The 23,395-nt window shown below is 45.4% G+C and overlaps 1 protein-coding gene across 1 annotated transcript in view; it reads left to right on the top strand.

The window, feature by feature from the left end:
* Positions 1-23,395, top strand: part of EP300 (E1A binding protein p300) — a 264,101-nt gene that overhangs the window by 60,305 nt on the left and 180,401 nt on the right. Inside the window, exons 3-4 of the mRNA XM_068242112.1 lie at positions 12,248-12,412; positions 16,665-16,950. Coding sequence (XP_068098213.1) covers positions 12,248-12,412; positions 16,665-16,950 — 451 coding nt within the window. The remainder of the gene's footprint in view (positions 1-12,247; positions 12,413-16,664; positions 16,951-23,395) is intronic.

Genomic DNA, 23,395 nt, shown 5'->3' on the forward strand with positions numbered 1-23,395 from the left:
TTAATGTTCTATTTTGCTTTGGCAATGCTAAATGTATTTGGTCCTGCCAATAAAGCTTTTTTGGATTTGGATTTGGAATAGAATCTCTTGCATGCACCATAAAAGTGGAACATTCATTCATAGTACTCAGTTATTCAAACACAATTGTAGACGCCCTCTTTTTGTGTACTGTACTAAAAAAAATTTAATAAAATGGGTGCGATTCATAAAGCGGTTTTCACCTTATCGGTTACTTTTTTAAGCTCCCAAAGAGCTAAAATATAAAATAGTTAAGGTAAGAAAAGTAATATTGAAATGAAGTTAATCAGAAACAACTTACTTTGAGCTATTATTTTGCTTGTAAATGTGCTGAAATATTATTTTTATCAATTAGATAAGTTATTTATGTCAAGTTTTTTTTGTGAATAGAGCCCGAAGTAGTGTTCTTAAAGCAACACTTCACAAAAAAAAATTGGTAGTGGTGGTCATTTGGTAGTCTCAATGTTTGTTTTTCATTTGCATCTAGCTATTAATATCTACAAGGGCCTGCAATGGGATAAGTTTCTCTTCTTTTTTTTGTCTAATCCTGTCCCATAACATCCATATTTCTGTACGAGTAGATCAGTAAGCATCACAGTGATCACAGCAGTTGCAGACCTTTAAATCCAGTATCCATTATTGTGCGACTGACCTGATCTAAAGTCTCTGGAGAGACAGTCCAAAGTAAAGGCCCATACCCACCATGTGATTTTTTTTTTTTAAACTATTTTGCACGCCAAATCATTAGTTTAATGGCGAACATTGTGAAGAGAGGGAAACCGAGAGCCCAATATGGTGTAGTATGTTAATGTAATGGTATCTGGTGATAAAGAAGGTGATTATACTCACAAAGGTAGGTCGCCACCAAGGCAACCACTGGGCGAGCAGGTGGGGAGAATTATAACCTGACCCCGCTCAGGTCTAAGAAGTCGCTCTCTGTAGATAGGAAAAAGTGGGGATACACCCCTCCACCAAGGGTGGATTAAATTTTGTAGCAGGATAACAGAGGCGCCAGGTAGACAGAGGCGCTATACCCAGCTCTTGACCAGACAGTGTACCCTCCAAAAATTGTTTGCCTGAAGAAGCGGGACTGTTACCCGTGAAACGCGTTGCACTTTTGGAGTTATTATTAAATGTTACTTTAAACTGCAAGTAACTTGCCCGTTGTCCAGCCATTTCTTCTAGAAGGGAGGTGAGTCCACCCACTTCGCCCTTTTTAACAATTTAATTAATTTTACTCTACCTGGCGCCTCTGTTATCCTGCTACAAAATAATGGCGAACATTGTTCAACGACAATTCATTAGACACTGAAACGGAAAAAAATTATGATGAATTGGTTGTGTAGTAATTACTAGAATATTGGTAGCAAAAAATTCTCATATTTTATATTTTCAGTTATACAGCTTTTTTTTTTTTTTTTTTTTTTTTTTTATATAACATTGCATCATTCTCTAATATTAGCAGTTTACACATTACTCAGCATTCTAAATGTTTTTACAGGACAGGCAGTGAACTTTTGACCTGTCCTGAACTGTTCTCTGCAAAAGAAAAACACAATACAGTTGCTCTAACCTAATCAAAAGTCAGAGCTCTCAGCGACTTTCAAAGTCGTAGAGCTCAGTGGCTATTTGCATAGATAACTGGAGTTTAACTTTTCCTGTACTAGAAAAAAATATTAGACTTATGTCTGCTTCTAATGCTTTATTTCTTAAGGGGGCCATACACTAGGCAACCAACCAATCGACCATCGAATTCGATTATAATCGAATTGGATGAAAATTGGTGCTGCCAAGTGCATGCCCGACCGTCAAAGCGACCAATTTCGGGACAGATATTGGCCGCATGTTGGTAAATTTTGGCCCAAGGTTGGTCGGGTGCGTGGCGGTATGGCGGCCAATTTGCGAACGAGGGACGAGACGAAGAAACCTTTTCCCCCGCAGCCGCATTGTATAAATGTGTGTAGTGCATTTATACATTACCTGTCCGGTGTCAGCCTCCACGCGGTTTCCGTCCGGGTTCCGCATACACGCCGGCGTCGCTCTGACGTCACGAAGGCGCATAGCGCCTGACGTCAGACTATGCGCCGCTAGCGTGTATGCGGCTTACCCGGCGAGATGGACGCATGGACCCAGTGAGCTGCTTCAGGACAGGTAATGTATAAATGCACTACATAATTTACATACATTTATACATTTTGGGGGCAGCGGCAGGACGGACAGCGGCGGTTCAGCAAATTCCCGGATGATTTTATGCTGAAATCTGGAATCCGCCTGTAGTGTATGGGCAGATTCGATTAGAGACATATTTATCTCTAATTAGATTCGATTAGAGATAAATTTCTCTTGGTCGAATCTGCCCATATTCGTTCTAGTGTATGGGCACCTTTAGCTGTACTACACAACCAATTTATTATATCATGTTTTTTTTTTTGCTTCAGTGTCTCTTTAAGCGATGTTGACTGTCAAATTACACCTGCGGCAATCATTCTTTCTCTAACCATCTTAGTGTACGGCAGGAAAAGGAGAGACTCCAGGCTCCTCCTCCAAGGGAAACACAATTGACAAGAAGTTTAAAAGGCCCCCACCCCCTGCTACACTCAGTATCTTGTGTTTCCGGCCTGCCGAGGACACAGTTGACAGCTTTAGTTTATTTATCTATTTGGCGACTTTGTGTAGCTATGCAGAGCAGTTTGTTTGGGATAAGATCCCATCCTGGCCTGTGATCAGGCGTTGGGAAGTTTATCCTGCCTGCAATAGTTAGACATAGTGCTTCTGTTCCCAGGTGGTCATCATGTCTGTGTGTGTTATGACGCTGGGAATCTCCCCCCTTCGGTAGCCTGAAGGGTCGCAGATGATCTCACTTAGCTCGGCCAGGTGGGCAGTTTGAGCGGTGAGTGCACGCGGGTGCACAGTGGCATCTGACAAGGGGGAGATGGCTAGGATGAGACGGCACCAAGATTTTTGTATATGGACAACGCCGTCCTCCAGCAGCCGTAGGAAGTGATCACAGCAGAAGCTTAAGGATGTGGTACTTCCGGATCACTCCAGTATAATGGAGGAGACAGAGACGCCGGCTGAGCGGTTGCTGTTGCAAGTCATGGCGGATCCTCTGTCGGCAGACAACACGGTGATGTAGCGTTTACCATGTATTTGCTTGGGGGGAGAATCTGAGGGGACAGTACAAAGATTAGAATCCCTAAGTTTCTCTTTTCTCCAGATGGGGCTCAGCGATTTCTAAAAGCCCTTACCCCTGATCCTATTCCTGTGAGTTTACAGAAGTAATTTTCAGGTCTAGCATTTGCATAGGATTGTTACATGCTAGCTGTGGGGACTGATAATTATTTGCTGGGGAAATGCATTCACATGGCTGAGATTAGAGTGGTTTCCCTTGTATGTTTTGTGCTATTTCTTCTCCTGTGTCCAAACAAGCAAGCAATAGATGCAGGACTGGATGAAGGTGGAATGTTGCCATTGCAACAATAGGCTTCCCTGGGATTATAACAAATTAGCTGGTCAAGCCTGCACAGGAATAAAGTTGATTGGCAGAATTAGGGGTATAGAAACTTTCACCCAACAAATCTCTGAATAATTTCAGGTGGTCCCCTGATTTGCATTTGTGTGCAGATTATAATTTGCTTAGGCTGGTTAGCCCTGCATTTATTTGCTGAGACTTGTTAACCTTGATTTTCTTTGCATATGCTTGTTAGCCTTGCTTTCATTTTGCATAGGCTTGCAAGACTTGATTTCTTTTGCAGAGGCTTGTTAAGCCTTGCATTTATCTGCATATACTTGTCAGCTTTGCTTTTATTTACATATGCATGATAGCTTTGCTTCAATTTACAGAAGATTGTCAGCCTTGCATTTGCATTCATTAGCATTTATTTGCATATGCTTGTTAACCTTGCTTTCATGTGCATAGGCTCGCAAGACTTGATTTCTTTTGCAGAAGCTTGTTAAGCCTTGCATTTATTTGCATATGCTTGATAGCTTGGCTTTCGTATGCAGAGGCTTGATAGCTTGGCTTTCGTATGCAGACGCTTGATAGCTTTGCTTTCATTTGCAGACGCTTGATAGCTTTGCTTTCCTTTGCAGACGCTTGATAGCTTTGCTTTCATTTGCAGACGCTTGATAGCTTTGCTTTCATTTGCAGACGCTTGATAGCTTTGCTTTCATTTGCAGACGCTTGATAGCTTTGCTTTCAATTGCAGACGCTTGATAGCTTTGCTTTCATTTGCAGACGCTTGATAGCTTTGCTTTCATTTGCAGACGCTTGATAGCTTTGCTTTCATTTGCAGACGCTTGATAGCTTTGCTTTCATTTGCAGACGCTTGATAGCTTTGCTTTCATTTGCAGACGCTTGATAGCTTTGCTTTCATTTGCAGACGCTTGATAGCTTTGCTTTCATTTGCAGACGCTTGATAGCTTTGCTTTCATTTGCAGACGCTTGATAGCTTTGCTTTCATTTGCAGACGCTTGATAGCTTTGCTTTCATTTGCAGACGCTTGATAGCTTTGCTTTCATTTGCAGACGCTTGATAGCTTTGCTTTCATTTGCAGACGCTTGATAGCTTTGCTTTCATTTGCAGACGCTTGATAGCTTTGCTTTCATTTGCAGACGCTTGATAGCTTTGCTTTCATTTGCAGACGCTTGATAGCTTTGCTTTCATTTGCAGACGCTTGATAGCTTTGCTTTCATTTGCAGACGCTTGATAGCTTTGCTTTCATTTGCAGACGCTTGATAGCTTTGCTTTCATTTGCTTAGGCCTGTTAGCCTTGCGTTCATTCGCATAGGCCTGTTAGCCTTGCGTTCATTCGCATAGGCCTGTTAGCCTTGCGTTCATTCGCATAGGCCTGTTAGCCTTGCGTTCATTCGCATAGGCCTGTTAGCCTTGCGTTCATTCGCATAGGCCTGTTAGCCTTGCGTTCATTCGCATAGGCCTGTTAGCCTTGCGTTCATTCGCATAGGCCTGTTGGCCTTGCGTTCATTCGCATAGGCTTGTTGGCCTTGCGTTCATTCGCATAGGCTTGTTGGCCTTGCGTTCATTCGCATAGGCCTGTTGGCCTTGCGTTCATTCGCATAGGCCTGTTGGCCTTGCGTTCATTCGCATAGGCCTGTTGGCCTTGCGTTCATTCGCATAGGCCTGTTGGCCTTGCGTTCATTCGCATAGGCCTGTTAGCCTTGCGTTCATTCGCATAGGCCTGTTAGCCTTGCGTTCATTCGCATAGGCCTGTTAGCCTTGCGTTCATTCGCATAGGCCTGTTAGCCTTGCGTTCATTCGCATAGGCCTGTTAGCCTGGCGTTCATTCGCATAGGCCTGTTAGCCTGGCGTTCATTCGCATAGGCCTGTTAGCCTGGCGTTCATTCGCATAGGCCTGTTAGCCTGGCGTTCATTCGCATAGGCCTGTTAGCCTGGCGTTCATTCGCATAGGCCTGTTAGCCTGGCGTTCATTCGCATAGGCCTGTTAGCCTGGCGTTCATTCGCATAGGCCTGTTAGCCTGGCGTTCATTCGCATAGGCCTGTTAGCCTGGCGTTCATTCGCATAGGCCTGTTAGCCTGGCGTTCATTCGCATAGGCCTGTTAGCCTGGCGTTCATTCGCATAGGCCTGTTAGCCTGGCGTTCATTCGCATAGGCCTGTTAGCCTGGCGTTCATTCGCATAGGCCTGTTAGCCTGGCGTTCATTCGCATAGGCCTGTTAGCCTGGCGTTCATTCGCATAGGCCTGTTAGCCTGGCGTTCATTCGCATAGGCCTGTTAGCCTGGCGTTCATTCGCATAGGCCTGTTAGCCTGGCGTTCATTCGCATAGGCCTGTTAGCCTGGCGTTCATTCGCATAGGCCTGTTAGCCTGGCGTTCATTCGCATAGGCCTGTTAGCCTGGCGTTCATTCGCATAGGCCTGTTAGCCTGGCGTTCATTCGCATAGGCCTGTTAGCCTGGCGTTCATTCGCATAGGCCTGTTAGCCTGGCGTTCATTCGCATAGGCCTGTTAGCCTGGCGTTCATTCGCATAGGCCTGTTAGCCTGGCGTTCATTCGCATAGGCCTGTTAGCCTGGCGTTCATTCGCATAGGCCTGTTAGCCTGGCGTTCATTCGCATAGGCCTGTTAGCCTGGCGTTCATTCGCATAGGCCTGTTAGCCTGGCGTTCATTCGCATAGGCCTGTTAGCCTGGCGTTCATTCGCATAGGCCTGTTAGCCTGGCGTTCATTCGCATAGGCCTGTTAGCCTGGCGTTCATTCGCATAGGCCTGTTAGCCTGGCGTTCATTCGCATAGGCCTGTTAGCCTGGCGTTCATTCGCATAGGCCTGTTAGCCTGGCGTTCATTCGCATAGGCCTGTTAGCCTGGCGTTCATTCGCATAGGCCTGTTAGCCTGGCGTTCATTCGCATAGGCCTGTTAGCCTGGCGCTCATTCGCATAGGCCTGTTAGCCTGGCGCTCATTCGCATAGGCCTGTTAGCCTGGCGCTCATTCGCATAGGCCTGTTAGCCTGGCGCTCATTCGCATAGGCCTGTTAGCCTGGCGCTCATTCGCATAGGCCTGTTAGCCTGGCGCTCATTCGCATAGGCCTGTTAGCCTGGCGCTCATTCGCATAGGCCTGTTAGCCTGGCGCTCATTCGCATAGGCCTGTTAGCCTGGCGCTCATTCGCATAGGCCTGTTAGCCTGGCGCTCATTCGCATAGGCCTGTTAGCCTGGCGCTCATTCGCATAGGCCTGTTAGCCTGGCGCTCATTCGCATAGGCCTGTTAGCCTGGCGCTCATTCGCATAGGCCTGTTAGCCTGGCGCTCATTCGCATAGGCCTGTTAGCCTGGCGCTCATTCGCATAGGCCTGTTAGCCTGGCGCTCATTCGCATAGGCCTGTTAGCCTGGCGCTCATTCGCATAGGCCTGTTAGCCTGGCGCTCATTCGCATAGGCCTGTTAGCCTGGCGCTCATTCGCATAGGCCTGTTAGCCTGGCGCTCATTCGCATAGGCCTGTTAGCCTGGCGCTCATTCGCATAGGCCTGTTAGCCTGGCGCTCATTCGCATAGGCCTGTTAGCCTGGCGCTCATTCGCATAGGCCTGTTAGCCTGGCGCTCATTCGCATAGGCCTGTTAGCCTGGCGCTCATTCGCATAGGCCTGTTAGCCTGGCGCTCATTCGCATAGGCCTGTTAGCCTGGCGCTCATTCGCATAGGCCTGTTAGCCTGGCGCTCATTCGCATAGGCCTGTTAGCCTGGCGCTCATTCGCATAGGCCTGTTAGCCTGGCGCTCATTCGCATAGGCCTGTTAGCCTGGCGCTCATTCGCATAGGCCTGTTAGCCTGGCGCTCATTCGCATAGGCCTGTTAGCCTGGCGCTCATTCGCATAGGCCTGTTAGCCTGGCGCTCATTCGCATAGGCCTGTTAGCCTGGCGCTCATTCGCATAGGCCTGTTAGCCTGGCGCTCATTCGCATAGGCCTGTTAGCCTGGCGCTCATTCGCATAGGCCTGTTAGCCTGGCGCTCATTCGCATAGGCCTGTTAGCCTGGCGCTCATTCGCATAGGCCTGTTAGCCTGGCGCTCATTCGCATAGGCCTGTTAGCCTGGCGCTCATTCGCATAGGCCTGTTAGCCTGGCGCTCATTCGCATAGGCCTGTTAGCCTGGCGCTCATTCGCATAGGCCTGTTAGCCTGGCGCTCATTCGCATAGGCCTGTTAGCCTGGCGCTCATTCGCATAGGCCTGTTAGCCTGGCGCTCATTCGCATAGGCCTGTTAGCCTGGCGTTCATTCGCATAGGCCTGTTAGCCTGGCGTTCATTCGCATAGGCCTGTTAGCCTGGCGTTCATTCGCATAGGCCTGTTAGCCTGGCGTTCATTCGCATAGGCCTGTTAGCCTGGCGTTCATTCGCATAGGCCTGTTAGCCTGGCGTTCATTCGCATAGGCCTGTTAGCCTGGCGTTCATTCGCATAGGCCTGTTAGCCTGGCGTTCATTCGCATAGGCCTGTTAGCCTGGCGTTCATTCGCATAGGCCTGTTAGCCTGGCGTTCATTCGCATAGGCCTGTTAGCCTGGCGTTCATTCGCATAGGCCTGTTAGCCTGGCGTTCATTCGCATAGGCCTGTTAGCCTGGCGTTCATTCGCATAGGCCTGTTAGCCTGGCGTTCATTCGCATAGGCCTGTTAGCCTGGCGTTCATCCGCATAGGCCTGTTAGCCTGGCGTTCATTCGCATAGGCCTGTTAGCCTGGCGTTCATTCCAGGGCTGTGGAGTCGTGGAGTCGGAGTCGTGGAGTCGGGCAATTTTGGGTGCCTGGAGTCGGAGTCGGGAAAAAATGCTCCGACTCCTAATGAATTTGTAACTGTAATTAAAATAGAAAATATGATAAAATGTTCTATTTCTCAGATAATAGTCATTAAAAATAATGTATATATACAGTATATATACAGTAATAGCTGTGCTTAGTCCACAAAAATGAAATAAACCAATCAAAATTAGTTACTTGTGCTGCTTCAATAAAGCAGTCCCCGTATTTTTAAGGTCAGATATACATATCTGATTGTGGCTGTATATATGATGTGTACACAGGAATCTCTTATATATACTAAATAACATCTATGCTGTAAGAATAAAGCCTGATGTGTAGCTGTGTCACTAATAGAGATGGTCAATGAGATGGAAATAATTCTGCACTGATGCTGATTTATGCAAATGTATGCACTCCCTTTGCTGATGAAATCAAATAATTTGATATGTTAAAATTTGGTTTGGTGACTACAAATTAAAGGGTACCTGAGACGGATGAAAAGTAAAGTTTTATACATACCTGGGGCTTCCTCCAGCCCCCTTCAGGCTAATCAGTCCCTCGCTGTCCTCCACCACCCGGATCTTCTGCTATGAGTCCTGGTAATTCAGCCAGTCAGCGCTGTCCGGCCGCATGCCGCTCCCACAGCCAGGAACATTCTGCACCTGCGCAATAGTGCTGCACAGGTGTAGTATGCTCCTGGCGGCAGAGTGTGTGCATGCGCACTACGCCCGACTGGCTCAAGTACCTGGACTCATAGCAGAAGATCCAGGTGGTGGAGGAGGACAACTAGGGACTGATTATCCTGAAGGCGGCTGGAGGAAGCCCCAGGTATGTATAAAACTTTAATTTCATCTGTCTCAGGTTTACTTTGTTACACAGTAGTACTATACTCTACATATGCACTCCCCACAGAGCTGCAGGGAATCCACTGAGAATGCTGTGCACATTGAACACAGAGGTGTTGTCTGTCACCCATAAACCTGGTTCAGATTGTGCATGAAGAATGTGTAATAGAGGAAGAATCTCCTCATTCCCCTGCAGAGTACCTGCACATCATTCTTACATGTACCCACACTTACATTGCCTAGGGCCTGATAGATGTTCTTTGTTCCAGTTTGTACCTTTTTCAAGTACTCTTACCAAGGACTAGTTTTAGTCTAAAGGGAATAAATATAGTAGTCTACATATCCTTCTCACTTCAGTTGTCTTGTAAAATTCCTAAGCGTTGGCAGTTAAGAGACGAATTTCATGTTACATACTTTTAATCAACAAAATTGTAATATGCAAATTAGAGGAGTCGGAGTCGAGGAGTCGGAGTCGGAGTCGTTGGATTCCTAAACTGAGGAGTCGGAGTCGGAGTCGGTGGATTTTTGGACCGACTCCACAGCCCTGGTTCATTCGCATAGGCCTGTTAGCCTGGCGTTCATTCGCATAGGCCTGTTAGCCTGGCGTTCATTCGCATAGGCCTGTTAGCCTGGCGTTCATTCGCATAGGCCTGTTAGCCTGGCGTTCATTCGCATAGGCCTGTTAGCCTGGCGTTCATTCGCATAGGCCTGTTAGCCTGGCGTTCATTCGCATAGGCCTGTTAGCCTGGCGTTCATTCGCATAGGCCTGTTAGCCTGGCGTTCATTCGCATAGGCCTGTTAGCCTGGCGTTCATTCGCATAGGCCTGTTAGCCTGGCGTTCATTCGCATAGGCCTGTTAGCCTGGCGTTCATTCGCATAGGCCTGTTAGCCTGGCGCTCATTCGCATAGGCCTGTTAGCCTGGCGCTCATTCGCATAGGCCTGTTAGCCTGGCGCTCATTCGCATAGGCCTGTTAGCCTGGCGCTCATTCGCATAGGCCTGTTAGCCTGGCGCTCATTCGCATAGGCCTGTTAGCCTGGCGCTCATTCGCATAGGCCTGTTAGCCTGGCGCTCATTCGCATAGGCCTGTTAGCCTGGCGCTCATTCGCATAGGCCTGTTAGCCTGGCGCTCATTCGCATAGGCCTGTTAGCCTGGCGCTCATTCGCATAGGCCTGTTAGCCTGGCGCTCATTCGCATAGGCCTGTTAGCCTGGCGCTCATTCGCATAGGCCTGTTAGCCTGGCGCTCATTCGCATAGGCCTGTTAGCCTGGCGCTCATTCGCATAGGCCTGTTAGCCTGGCGCTCATTCGCATAGGCCTGTTAGCCTGGCGCTCATTCGCATAGGCCTGTTAGCCTGGCGCTCATTCGCATAGGCCTGTTAGCCTGGCGCTCATTCGCATAGGCCTGTTAGCCTGGCGCTCATTCGCATAGGCCTGTTAGCCTGGCGCTCATTCGCATAGGCCTGTTAGCCTGGCGCTCATTCGCATAGGCCTGTTAGCCTGGCGCTCATTCGCATAGGCCTGTTAGCCTGGCGCTCATTCGCATAGGCTCGTTAGCCTGGCGCTCATTCGCATAGGCTCGTTAGCCTGGCGCTCATTCGCATAGGCTCGTTAGCCTGGCGCTCATTCGCATAGGCTCGTTAGCCTGGCGCTCATTCGCATAGGCTCGTTAGCCTGGCGCTCATTCGCATAGGCTCGTAAGCCTTGCGCTCATTCGCATAGGCTCGTTAGCCTTGCGCTCATTCGCATATACCTGTTTGCCTTGCATTATTTTCAATCTTCAATCTACAGAGAATTGAAGCGATAAGCTTTTTGGGAGAACCAAAGACTGATTGGTCCAGATATGCATTTTAGATGGGACTCTTCTTCAGTCAGGGCCAACATTTTGGTCGAAAGGGGCTTCAGGCAGCAGTCCCTCCCTCATATGAGTAGGGGGTTACTTGCCTATCTCTCCTTTTCCTGACGTACACTGAGATGGTTAGAGAAAGGTCAGTTTAGACTTACCTGGTAAAGATGTTTTTTAAACATCTCAGTGTACGGCATACTACATCCCTCCCTCTATGCTGCCTTCCTTTCTTCCTGACTTTTTTTGCACTGTTTTGGTGTGGATTGAGCGGTAGACAGGAGTCTGGGTCACGTTTGGTGTCTCATTGGCCGGATTTCTTGTCTATATACTGAGGGTAGCAGGGGGTGGGGGCCTTTTAAACTTCTTGTCAATTGTGTTTCCCTTGGAGGAGGAGCCTGGAGTCTCTCCTTTTCCTGCCGTACACTGAGATGTTTAGAAACATCTTTACCAGGTAAGTCTAAACTGACCTTTTTTGAATGACCGATGGGTTTCAATCCCCATTGACTTGTGTGGGTTTCCTGCAATTGTTTCTGCCACCGCAAACAATGATTGCAGATGTGGCCAGGTAGATCAGGGAAACGATTGTTTGGCAGTGAGCCCTGAACTATCTGGCCACATCTGCAGGTGGGCATTGAGCTTAACCTCCTTGGCAGTAATCCCGAGCTAGGGTTGGGGTGGAAAAACGCAGCTCAGAGCGGTAATCCCGACCTCTGGTCGGGGTAGCCGCCGGAGGCTGTGTGCAGAGTATAGCGCGCAGGGGTCGTTTCTACATACCTCCCGGGGGATCCTGCCGTCGGCCGCCATTCTTCTTCCTCTCCTCCGTGGCTCTGCTTCCTCCTGGTGAGATCGCCGGCTGTTGTCTTGACAGCCAGGAATTTCACTTTAGAGTTGCAGCGCCACCTGGAGGATGGTGGCATAACTGCAGCGCTGGAGCCAGGGAGGTGAGTGATTGAAGAACTGCTGCAGATCTCCCAGGCAGCATAATTTTTTACAGGTTTTAGGGTCTGAAAGGGTGCAAACAAATTGCACCGCTTTTAGACCCAAAAATCAGGAAAGAATCAACGCCAAGGGGTTTAAGAGATCTGAAATGTTTTCAAGATTCCTTGTGATTTACAGAACATAAGTGAGGGGATTGCATAATTGTCAGAATAGTGAAAAGCTACAGTAAAAACAGCTGACTGTATTTATTTTTTGAATGGTTTTTAATTATACAGCAATAAATCTTATAATTTAAAAAAAAAAAAAATTTGTATATAATTTTAAGCCTTTTTTTTTTCTTTTCTAGCTTGGAATAATGAACAACTCTAATCCCTATGGGTCATCATACGGACAAAATTCAGGCCCCCATCTGGGAACTGCAGGGATTGGTTCACAAATGCAGAACAAAGCTGTTCTACAAAACAGCCTTCCACAGTTTTCACTGGATAAGAAACCTGCCCTACCGAATATGGTGTGTATTGCAAACCTGGTGAATTAATAACTAGTGGTTATACAGTAGACTGTTATAGTAAACTATGATATAGTAAATATCTGGATATAATAAACTCAGTACTCAGGTCCCAGCAAATGTGAATATAAATATACAATATATGACCAATTCCGAGATGCTAACTTTTGATATAGTAAACTACCTTTCCTGGACCCTTGGAGTTTTTTTTTAATAAAGGGATTCTACTGTACTTATGCTTTTCTTCTTCTAGCAAGTTTAATTTTAGTCTTGATGCTAACAGATGGTTTAAATGTAAATGGCCATGGTTTTAAGCAATGGCATCTCTGTCAGACTGGTTTTCTTTTTATATTTTTAACACTCCACTTATGTGCACTTTTTATTTTTTTGCATCAACTGTTTTGATCAGTTTTTGTTTTGGAATATATAGATATGCCTGATGACACAGAACACCTAGCTTTAACCACAGTACTGTTAACTGTGAAGAAATCATAATGTGGATGATCCTTTTTAGTTTTCAATATTGCTGTCAGGCGTGGTCTGCTGCACTTGCACTGCAGTTTTGTGCTCTAATTCTGCGTGGGTGAGGGGGCAGGAGTAGGTTTTAGTAGTGGAGGTGGTGAAACTGCTTCTCCCCAATGCCTACGTGGACATTAAATAACAAATTTCTCCCCTTTAAATGCTTCCATTTGCTTTTCATTTATTTATGTTTTTTAAACTTTTGGTCACTAACCACTGCCCCTTCCCCGGGACAAGTCCCTGCAAAATGCTATATCTCTGTGCAGGGACGTAGCCACTTAGTCCCTCCCCACTCTTGCAATTACCCCCTTCCAACGTGCGCACTCCCACGAAAGTTAATGACCACTGAGCCGGCCATTCATGAACGACGATAATTACACATCCACACATTACTTCCTCTGTGTAGTAATACTACGCACGGGAAAGTTATGCACGAGGACATCTCAAGACCAAATAGTAAAATTACATCCCCCAATTTTTTTTTTAAATAGGCCTATTTTTACTTTTTAAATTGACCCCCTACCTCCCACACTCCCCAATCGTTGTCCCCCAACATTTTTTGTATAAACAAAATAAAAAATGTATAATAAAAAAACATAATTACCTCCCTCCCCCCCCCCCCTCCTATATTTAGGGTATATTTCGGTTTATAAATGATGGGCTTGTAATTAGGGATGGACACAAAGTTGAAAAATGCTGCTTTATTTCCATATAAAATATTGTCGCCGTACATTGTACTAGGAAAAAATTGTAAACGTGGCAGTAATCGGGACAAATAGGCAAATATGTGGGTTTTAATTATGGTAGCATGCATTATTTTAAAACCATACTTACAGAACACTGAGAATTTTTTTTCAAAATTTTTCTTTTTCTTTTTAAAACATTAGAGACTCTGCAACAAAATTTTCAGCCTTATTTCTTCTATCTTATAAGTTCCTATACCTGTTCTAATAAATCCAGGAGATCAGTGACTTGATTGGTATGTTTTTTTGTTCTACAAATCAGACAGTAAAGATTCTTTTTAAAGGAATACTGTACGAGGGTCGGAGGAAAATGAGTTGAATTTACTCGGGGCCTCTAATGGTGCCCGCAGACATCCTATGCCCGTGCAGCCACTCACCGATGCTCCGGCCCCGCCTCCGGTTCACTTCTGGAATTTCAGACTTTAAAGTCTGAAAACCACTGCGCCTGCGTTGCCATGTCCTCGTTCCCGCTGATGTCACCAGGAGCATACTGCGCAGGCCCAGTATGGTCTGTGCCTGTTCAGTATGCTTCTGGTGAGTAAAAATTCCAGAAGTGAACCGAAATTCCAGAAGTGAACCGAAATTCCAGAAGTGAACCGTAGGCAGGGCCGGAGCATCGGTGAGTGGCTGCGCGGGCACAGGACATCTGCGGGGGACCATTAGAGGCTCCGGGTAAGTTCAAATCATTTTCCCCGACCCCCCCCCCCCCCCCCCCTCCCCTACAGCATTCCTTTAAGAATAGTATAATTCCTAGCAAAAAGTACCCCCCAAAGAAAGCCTAATTGGTGGCGAAAAAACATATAGATTGTTTTGTTGTGATTAGTATTAAAGTAATAAAGTTATAGGCGAATGAATGGAAGGAGCGCTGACAGTTGTAAATTGCTTTGTTTTTTTTTTAAGGGGAAAAGACCTTGGAGGTGAAGTGGTTAAAGAAAAGGTCCAGGAAGACTAAAAATAAAAAAAAAAAATCACTTACCTGGGGCTTCCTCCAGCCCCTAGTAGCCGTCCTGTGCCCTCACCTCAGCTCTAGTGGCTCCCGATCCCCTCCGGTGCAGTTGCCAACCTCGCCAGGCCGGCATTTACTTGCGCTTCAGCGTGCGGCTCACGGAGTCTCATTGATGTCATCCAGATTATACTACGCAGGCGCAAAACTACTGCACCTGCGCAGTACAGTTTACCTTTACCTACCTTCATCAGCGCGACTACATGAGCTGCACGCTGGAGTGCAAGTAGGCCTCTTGTACCGGAGAGGACCTCGGGCCACCGGTGGGGAGCAGAGCTGCGGCGAGAGCACAGGACGGCTGCAAGGGGCTGCTAACACTTCTTACACCAGTTATTTTTAACCACTTCAGGATCACATTTTTTTTCCTTTAAAAACCAGAAAAATGTTCACCTTTCAGCGCTCCTTGCATTCATTCAGTGATAACTTTGTTACTTATCATACTGAAATGCTCCTTAAATTCTTTTTTTTTTTCCACCACAAATTAGGCTTTCTTTGGGTTGTACTTTTTGCTATGAATTTTATTTTATATGCATTGTAAAGGGAATAAGAAAAGAGGAAAATCCTTTCTCAGATTTCAGCCATTTTAGTTTAAAAATAAGATGTGATTCGATACATAAAACCCACATTTTATTTGTCAGATTGTCCCGGTTATTACGTTTCAATTTTCCCCAGTACAATGTATGGCGATATTTTTTCTGGAAATAAAGGTGTATTTTTTCAGTTTAGGGATTTTTATTACAATCACTTATTACTGGACTTTATTTGCAAAATTAACAGTAATATACCCTCATGGCATACATATTACAGTCCCTAAGGTAACTATGTAATTTAAACATTTTTTTTAACCAGTTTTATTTTGGCAATATGGGGCAGTGGTGGAAGGGGTTAAATAAAATTTAAAAAAACTTTCTATGTTAAGTTGTATAATTGGTGTAATTGGGTGTATTTTTACTTTTTGGCCACAAGATGGTGCTACTGTTAGTGTTCTATTAGTAATAGAAACACAGAAATGTTGGATTTTTTTATTATTTTTTACTGAGAGCTTGTCTCGTTGCTGCAAGCTCTCAGAAGTAGAGGAAAAACGTTAATGTATGCTCAACCCCCCACCAATCACACCAGTCGGTGCAGGATCTGGTAAGCCAGGCCAGTCTCGATAAGCAAACAAGGAAGGATCCGCAATCGGTGAAAAAGGCTGATACATTTATTGAAAAATTCCACAATACAGTGCAATAAAACCACAGGATCAACTGACACATATTGGCACTACAATCTGCCCTTAGTCATAGTTTAAAGTGAACCTGTTATTGAGGAGGCTTATATGTATGTGGGAGGGGACAAGGCTCCACCCCATACCCAATGTGGCCAACTCCTTAAAGGAACAGTGCATCTTTTAATCTACATATAATACAAATATACAAAAATAGAATAAGAATAGCAATTATTTAAAACTATGTAAAAAAGTTACCACTAAGTTACAAGAACATCTTATTAATAGTGATCAAACTATACAAATGCACAGAAGGCGAAAGCATAATCTAGTGGGGTTATAAGGTATCTACCATGGATGGAAAGGTATCCATAAGTACACACTAGGCTCAAATCCCAACGTTTATTTAACGGAAGTCACTGGCACGGTGATCAGAGTTGGGAACAGCTGATTCTCATACCCCGATCGCAGAAGAAGGGGTTTGTGACGGTTAGGCACAGTGAAATGATGTGGGGACTGCGAACGCAGTGGTAAGTAAACGCTATGCATATCTACTCATCCGCACGTTAATTATATAGTGGCCTAGATATGTGTACCAAAAATCCTGAAATAGATAAAGCTGGGTGCAGGTCACCTGACTGCCGAGTGAAAACAATGAGCAATTTTGATTTATTTTATAGAGGATATGCAGACATGAAAATCATTTTGGAAACTGCCCATACACTTTATGCATATATAAGTGTTTTTTTTTTTTTTTTTTTTTTTTTTACCTTTTGCCTCTAGGGTCAGCAGTCATCTACTCAAATACCACAAGCCACCATTGTCTCAGCAGCATCTCAGAGTATGGGTCCTGGTGCTCCACAAGGAATTGGTTCTGGAACTCCTACAGCAGATCCTGAAAAGCGAAAGCTGATCCAGCAACAGCTAGTACTTCTATTACATGCTCATAAGTGCCAGAGAAGAGAACAAGCCAATGGTGAGGTGCGCCAGTGCAATTTACCTCATTGCCGCACCATGAAGAATGTACTAAATCACATGACCCATTGTCAGGCTGGAAAATCATGCCAAGGTATCTATTAATTGTTGTCAAATTTTTATTTTTTGTGTTACTGGTATTTGGTTTTAGAGTTGAAATTGCAGTGATAGGCATGGGCATGTTTAAGCCAAAGTGAGAGACAAACTTTATAGGATACTGCCTGTTGAAGAAATGGCTCTCATCCAGTTTTTGAAACCAGAGCCGAACCTGTTAGGAGAAACGGGCGGAGCAGGCATGTATGGGGACCTGCCATGATGGCCACTGTCACGGAATAGGTGTCATGGAATAGCTGTGAGGAGCGCAGGCGAATCGAGCAGATTTGCGCAGTCAATTTTCTGATTGCTTCCCGGTTAATTTGTGCAGTCATTGCAGAGATCAGAATGACATTCCTTCTTTTAAAAGACCATTTGCTTTCCTTTTACCAAATGGCAGGAAGCCTTCAGCAGGAAAGTGTCCCAGGCACCCAGCTGTGCTAAGGGCCCATCCATCAAATGAAGTCAGATAGGTAGCCTGACAGAAACAATTTAACGGGGGGGGGGGGGGCTTGGACAGTGAGACTCCTCGGCCCCGATCTCAGCAGGGGAGCCGACACGTAGCTCTGCTATCTTAGCTTCAGACGCCCCATTGAGCCCTTCACCTAGAACTGACCTGCTTTAACTCCTAGATGTCTATAATAATCTATAAACTGCTATATTTGTCATATTTCCTGTGTTGCAAGGCTGCCAGGCCCTCTAAACTCAGTGTGCCGGGCTTTGCCTGGCGCTGGTACTGAGAAGGTCTCAGAACATTCAGAGTTATGGGCTGTCAGTTAGGCAGTTCGGAAGTGACCTGGTGATACCACCGGGGTCCTACCCCTCGTGTTTGGTATCATTGTGCTGGATAAATGCAGACTGACCGGAAAATGTTATTAAATTTGCCCTGACCTGTACAGTTCTGTGAGATAGAGCCCATATATGGTTAGATATTTTTGGTCCCCAGGAGAAGGGGAGGACTCATCTCATGTTTTAAGGGGGTGTGTGGTTCCCGCCATCACTCCCGCCTACTGGATCAGGGGTATAAAAATGGCAGAGGACCCAAAATCAATGTCCTCCACTTTGAAACATCATCCTGATTACACCCTTGCCAGCTTGAGGACATGCTGGAATCCGGCTTTTTTGGACTTTGACACTGAGTCCACCACTCTGAAACCAAGGACTTAGCATTTCTTTTCCCAGAAAGGACATTTTTCACCTTTTCTTCCATTTTTATTTTCATACTGGCTATTATGTTTCTATAATTGTTGATTTTAGCGATTTTCTGTATATTTTAATGATTTAGATTGCATTTTTAATAAACGACGCTAACGTCATTTGTTTGGCTACACCTATCATTCAGCAACACAAAACTGAACCCTGGCTTCTGAAGAGTCGCTACTATTGTTGATAGCTAGATAAAATAGAGTGTTTAACCGTTTTCTATTTGCAGGTCTAGAGTCAGCCAGTCAGTGGGTTCCTCTGTCCCATGGTAACAGAGGTGGTGGCAGTTATACCCTGAAATAGTGTGTAATTTGGAATTACCGTAACTCACAGGCTCCCTTCTAGTTGGTCTGCTACCAAAATCCCAGCGGCTTCTGCGCACCAATTGCAACCACAGATTGCATGGTCTGTGTGCTGAAACAGATTGGAAGGCATGTGATCCAGCCGCTAGGGGCCCTGTGACAGCCACCACTCCCTGTTTGCTCCATCTCCTTCTTACCTAAAGACCCCCCCATTACCCTCTTCCTGGTCGCTAGAGTTAGTCACACTGCACAGGTTCTAGCCCGGCTTGCGCACGACTGCTGCCAGAAGCGCTATGTGCATGATGCCACATTTTTGTGTCATGCGCAGAGTGGTCATGGGCTGAGGGGCGCTCACAATCCTGGCTAGTGCCTGCACAGGTAGACCAGACTCCAGTGACCAGGAAAAGGCTGCCAGGGGGGCTCTTAAGGTAAGAAGAAAGGTGGGGAGCTGTGGCCATCAGGACATGTCCCCATACATGCCTGCTCCTTCCCCGGTTTCTCCTAATAGGTGTGGCTCTGGTATTCTTTAAATTCCACAATGTTTTATGTTTTTAATGGTGCTAGAAAACCTTATGTAAACCAATTATTTCTCAGTGTTATTGAAGCATGTACCCTTTTATGAAACAGTGTTTTCCAAAGTACCCTCTGTTTTGGATAACAGCTCAAGTACACACGTATCTCTATTAGGAGACATTCCTGAAGCTCCGTACACACACGATAATTGTCATCTGAAAAAGGCCAATAACGACTGTATCAGCCGACGATCGTTGTGTGTACAGCGGCCACTGATCGATATTGCTCAGGCAACGATGGACCCTTTCTGTCAGATTTTTAAACCCCCCCCCCCCCTCCGCTAAGGAGGTAGCGTTACACAGTAGTATCTTTGCACTCCCTGCATAGCTGTTGTGAATCCACTAAGAATATTGTGCACACTGATCAGAGGTGTTGCCTATCACCCGTAAACCGGGTTCAGATTGTGCTTGAAGAATATGTAGTAGAGGAAGAATCCCCTCATTTTGCTGCAGAGTACCTACACATCACTCTTAGCTGTACCCACAATTAGATTGCCTAGGGCCTAATGGATGTTTTTTGTTCCTGTCTGCACCCTCTACACGTACCCTTAACAAGTACTAGTTTTTATTTCTATTTACCAGCTACTTTACAGCAATATCCTAAGTTTAGTTAAAATGCATCTCTGGTGTACATAAAAAAAGAGGTATGCTGATGCTTAAAAGTTGAGTGTCCAACACATTCTGTTTATTAATATTCACTGGAACCCCTATCAGCTGGATTTCAGTGCATGGATCTACCCCCTTGCAGAAAATGGCCCTGGTCTTTTCTATATCAGATAGACAAAAGGTAGAGGCCTTTTTCTGCAAGGTGGCAGGGCTACTCGCTAGAACCCAGCAGATATGGCACTCGGGTGAATCTTCTTATACTGACAACATACTGTGGCATTCACGTTGAACATGACATGTCAGGATGGCCGACAGTTTAAAGTGTCATCTTCCCGGCCAGGAGCTTTTTGTTACCAAAAGCAGATGCCATCTTAATGGTTTAAAATTTTATATACATTCACGTTTGTAAGTACGTGAATCGGAAGTAATACATAGCAGTGTAACAGGAAGATACAATGAATGCCGGCATCTTGTAGACGCCCGTATTCATTGAATCGGGGACTTAGATTTATGAATGGGACCTGCGGTCCCATTCATTAACTTCCCCTCTAAGCGGCGGTGCGCGGGCGAACGGGACCGAGCCTCTGTTGCACGCCGCTGCAGTGCAGACTTGTATTCATGGCCCTGGTGCATCCTGTCAATTTTTCAGGGCCGCGAATATACTGCACGGCGTGCATCCAGTAGTTAAACTGCTGTTCAGGAAATGCTGTTGAAAACAAAGAAAATCCTGAGGGCCCATTTACACTCAATCTGTTGGTACGCATTCGTACGCGGTTTTCCCATAGCAGTGCATTGTGAAAAAGATTTCAGTTAAAACGTGTTGTGTGAACTGTGCCGTAGGAAAACATGGGCATTACTTTGAAACAGGGCTGTGGAGTCGGAGTCGTGGAGTCGGAGTCGTGGAGTCGGGCAATTTTGGGTGCCTGGAGTCGGAGTCGGGAAAAAATGCTCCGACTCCTAATGAATTTGTAACTGTAATTAAAATAGAAAATATGATAAAATGTTCTATTTCTCAGATAATAGTCATTAAAAATAATGTATATATACAGTATATATACAGTAATAGCTGTGCTTAGTCCACAAAAATGAAATAAACCAATCAAAATTAGTTACTTGTGCTGCTTCAATAAAGCAGTCCCTGTATTTTTAAGGTCAGATATACATATCTGATTGTGACTGTATATATGATGTGTACACAGGAATCTCTTATATATACTAAATAACATCTATGCTGTAAGAATAAAGCCTGATGTGTAGCTGTGTCACTAATAGAGATGGTCAACGAGATGGAAATAATTCTGCATTGATGCTGATTTATGCAAATGTATGCACTCCCTTTGCTGATGAAATAAAATAATTTGATATGTTATTAAAATTTGGTTTGGTGACTACAAATTAAAGGGTAACTGAGACGGATGAAAAGTAAAGTTTTATACATACCTGGGGCTTCCTCCAGCCCCCTTCAGGCTAATCAGTCCCTCACTGTCCTCCACCACCCGGATCTTCTGCTATGAGTCCTGGTAATTCAGCCAGTCAGCGCTGTCCGGCCGCATGCCGCTCCCACAGCCAGGAACATTCTGCACCTGCGCAATAGTGCTGCACAGGTGTAGTATGCTCCTGGCGGCGGAGTGTGTGCATGCGCACTACGCCTGACTGGCTCAAGTACCTGGACTCATAGCAGAAGATCCAGGTGGTGGAGGAGGACAACGAGGGACTGATTATCCTGAAGGCGGCTGGAGGAAGCCCCAGGTATGTATAAAACTTTAATTTCATCTGTCTCAGGTTTACTTTGTTACACAGTAGTACTATACTCTACATATGCACTCCCCACAGAGCTGCAGGGAATCCACTGAGAATGCTGTGCACATTGAACACAGAGGTGTTGTCTGTTTACAATCTCCTCATTCCCCTGCAGAGTGCCTGCACATCATTCTTACATGTACCCACACTTACATTGCCTAGGGCCTGATAGATGTTCTTTGTTCCGGTTTGTACCTTTTACAAGTACTCTTACCAAGGACTAGTTTTAGTCTAAAGGGAATAAATATAGCAGTCTACATATCCTTCTCACTTCAGTTGTCTTGTAAAATTCCTAAGCGTTGGCAGTTAAGAGACGAATTTCATGTTACATACTTTTAATCAACAAAATTGTAATATGCAAATTAGAGGAGTCGGAGTCGTGGAGTCGGAGTCGGTGGAATCCTAAACTGAGGAGTCGGAGTCGGTGGATTTTTGGACCGACTCCACAGCCCTGCTTTGAAAATCCGTTTTCTTTCAGTTATAACGGAGAGCAACTGATAAAGTGTAAAAGGACCCTGAGAATCGCTCATGAAGAGATGGACTGACCTAAAACCTGTTGCTTCTGTCAGATTTTAACCGCCTACCTTTTTTTGCGATAGTGGTCTTTTAAGGCTAAATTACATAACCATAATATTGTGTGAATATGTTACATATGTTTTTCACTCCCAATTGGCTAACAAAAACACTTAGGGCCTATTTCCAGTACACGCAGATTGGATGCAGAAAAACTGACTCCAATGAAAGCCTGTGGGCCTGTTTCCACTAAAAGCGATTTTTTTTTTTTTTTTTCTGATGCAGATTTTTCCATAGGAGTCAGTTTTTCTGCGTCCATTCTGCATCAATTCTGCATCCAATCTGCATGTAGTGGAAACATGCCCTTAGTCAGGTTTTTGTGTATGATTTTCCCCCTCTCAAAATTCAGTAGCATGTGTGTACGCGCTGTCGGCAGGTCATGTAATCCCCTAGCTCAACCATAGTTCTAAACTATTTATATCTGCATGAAGTTGTTTTGTTGCTTATTATATGTCTAATTTTATGTTAACTTACTCAGCCAATGACCAGATATTTGAAGAGAAGTAGTTTATCATGGCACTTTGAAATTACTATTATTACTATCATTACTGGCTAGTCCACTTATGCATATTGTTCTCAAAAAAAATTAATTAGAAATACATTTTGAAAGAACTACATTATATTGGATGTCTACATGATGCTTCCTTTAAAGTGAACCAGAGATAAAGGAAAAAGATTTTCTACAAACCTGGGGCTTCCTTCAGCCCTATCCGCACGGATCGCTCCCACACCGCCATCCTCCACTGGCCGCAGCTATGAGAACCGGGTCCCCGCACTTCCGGACCCAGTCTAGCATAAGAGAAGTGCGCTGTTTGTGTATCTCTCCCAACAGCCGCCGGAGAGATATGTAGAGGGCGCAGCGTATGCTGGCTGGGATGACGTCAGTTACCGCACCCGGTTCTTATAGCTGCGGGTGGCGGAGAACAGCGGCGTGGGAGCAGTCCAGGCGGATAGGGCTGGAAGAAGCCCCAGGTATGTATAAAATCTTTTTCCTTTATCTCTTGTTCCCTTTAAAGGAATCGGTACATGTTAAACATATTAGGATTACTGATGATATGGACTTTGTTCAATCTTGTTTTATAGATCAAATTAATTCTCTCCTGCCCTCCTGAGTTGTTTTTTTTTTTTGTCAACAATGAATTGAGCCACCTTCCATCTTTAAGTTCAGGGGTGCTGACCAGGGTATGAGCAAGGCAAGCCCCTGCTTGGGGCCTCACTTTAGAGGGGGCTTTGCTTTCCCTGGCAGGCTGCACTGTGCTCTTCTGCCACCCGTAACTTGCATGCCCAGATCATCGCCAAATTTCACCGCTCTCTTCCCGCTGGCTTTGTGCCCTGTCACCATGGTTAGTTATGTGTCCCCCTAAGCCTTTGGGGGGGGGGGGTTAGCTTT

The sequence above is a fragment of the Hyperolius riggenbachi genome, chromosome 6 (assembly GCF_040937935.1).
Source record: "Hyperolius riggenbachi isolate aHypRig1 chromosome 6, aHypRig1.pri, whole genome shotgun sequence".
Taxonomy (NCBI): Eukaryota; Metazoa; Chordata; class Amphibia; order Anura; family Hyperoliidae; genus Hyperolius; species Hyperolius riggenbachi.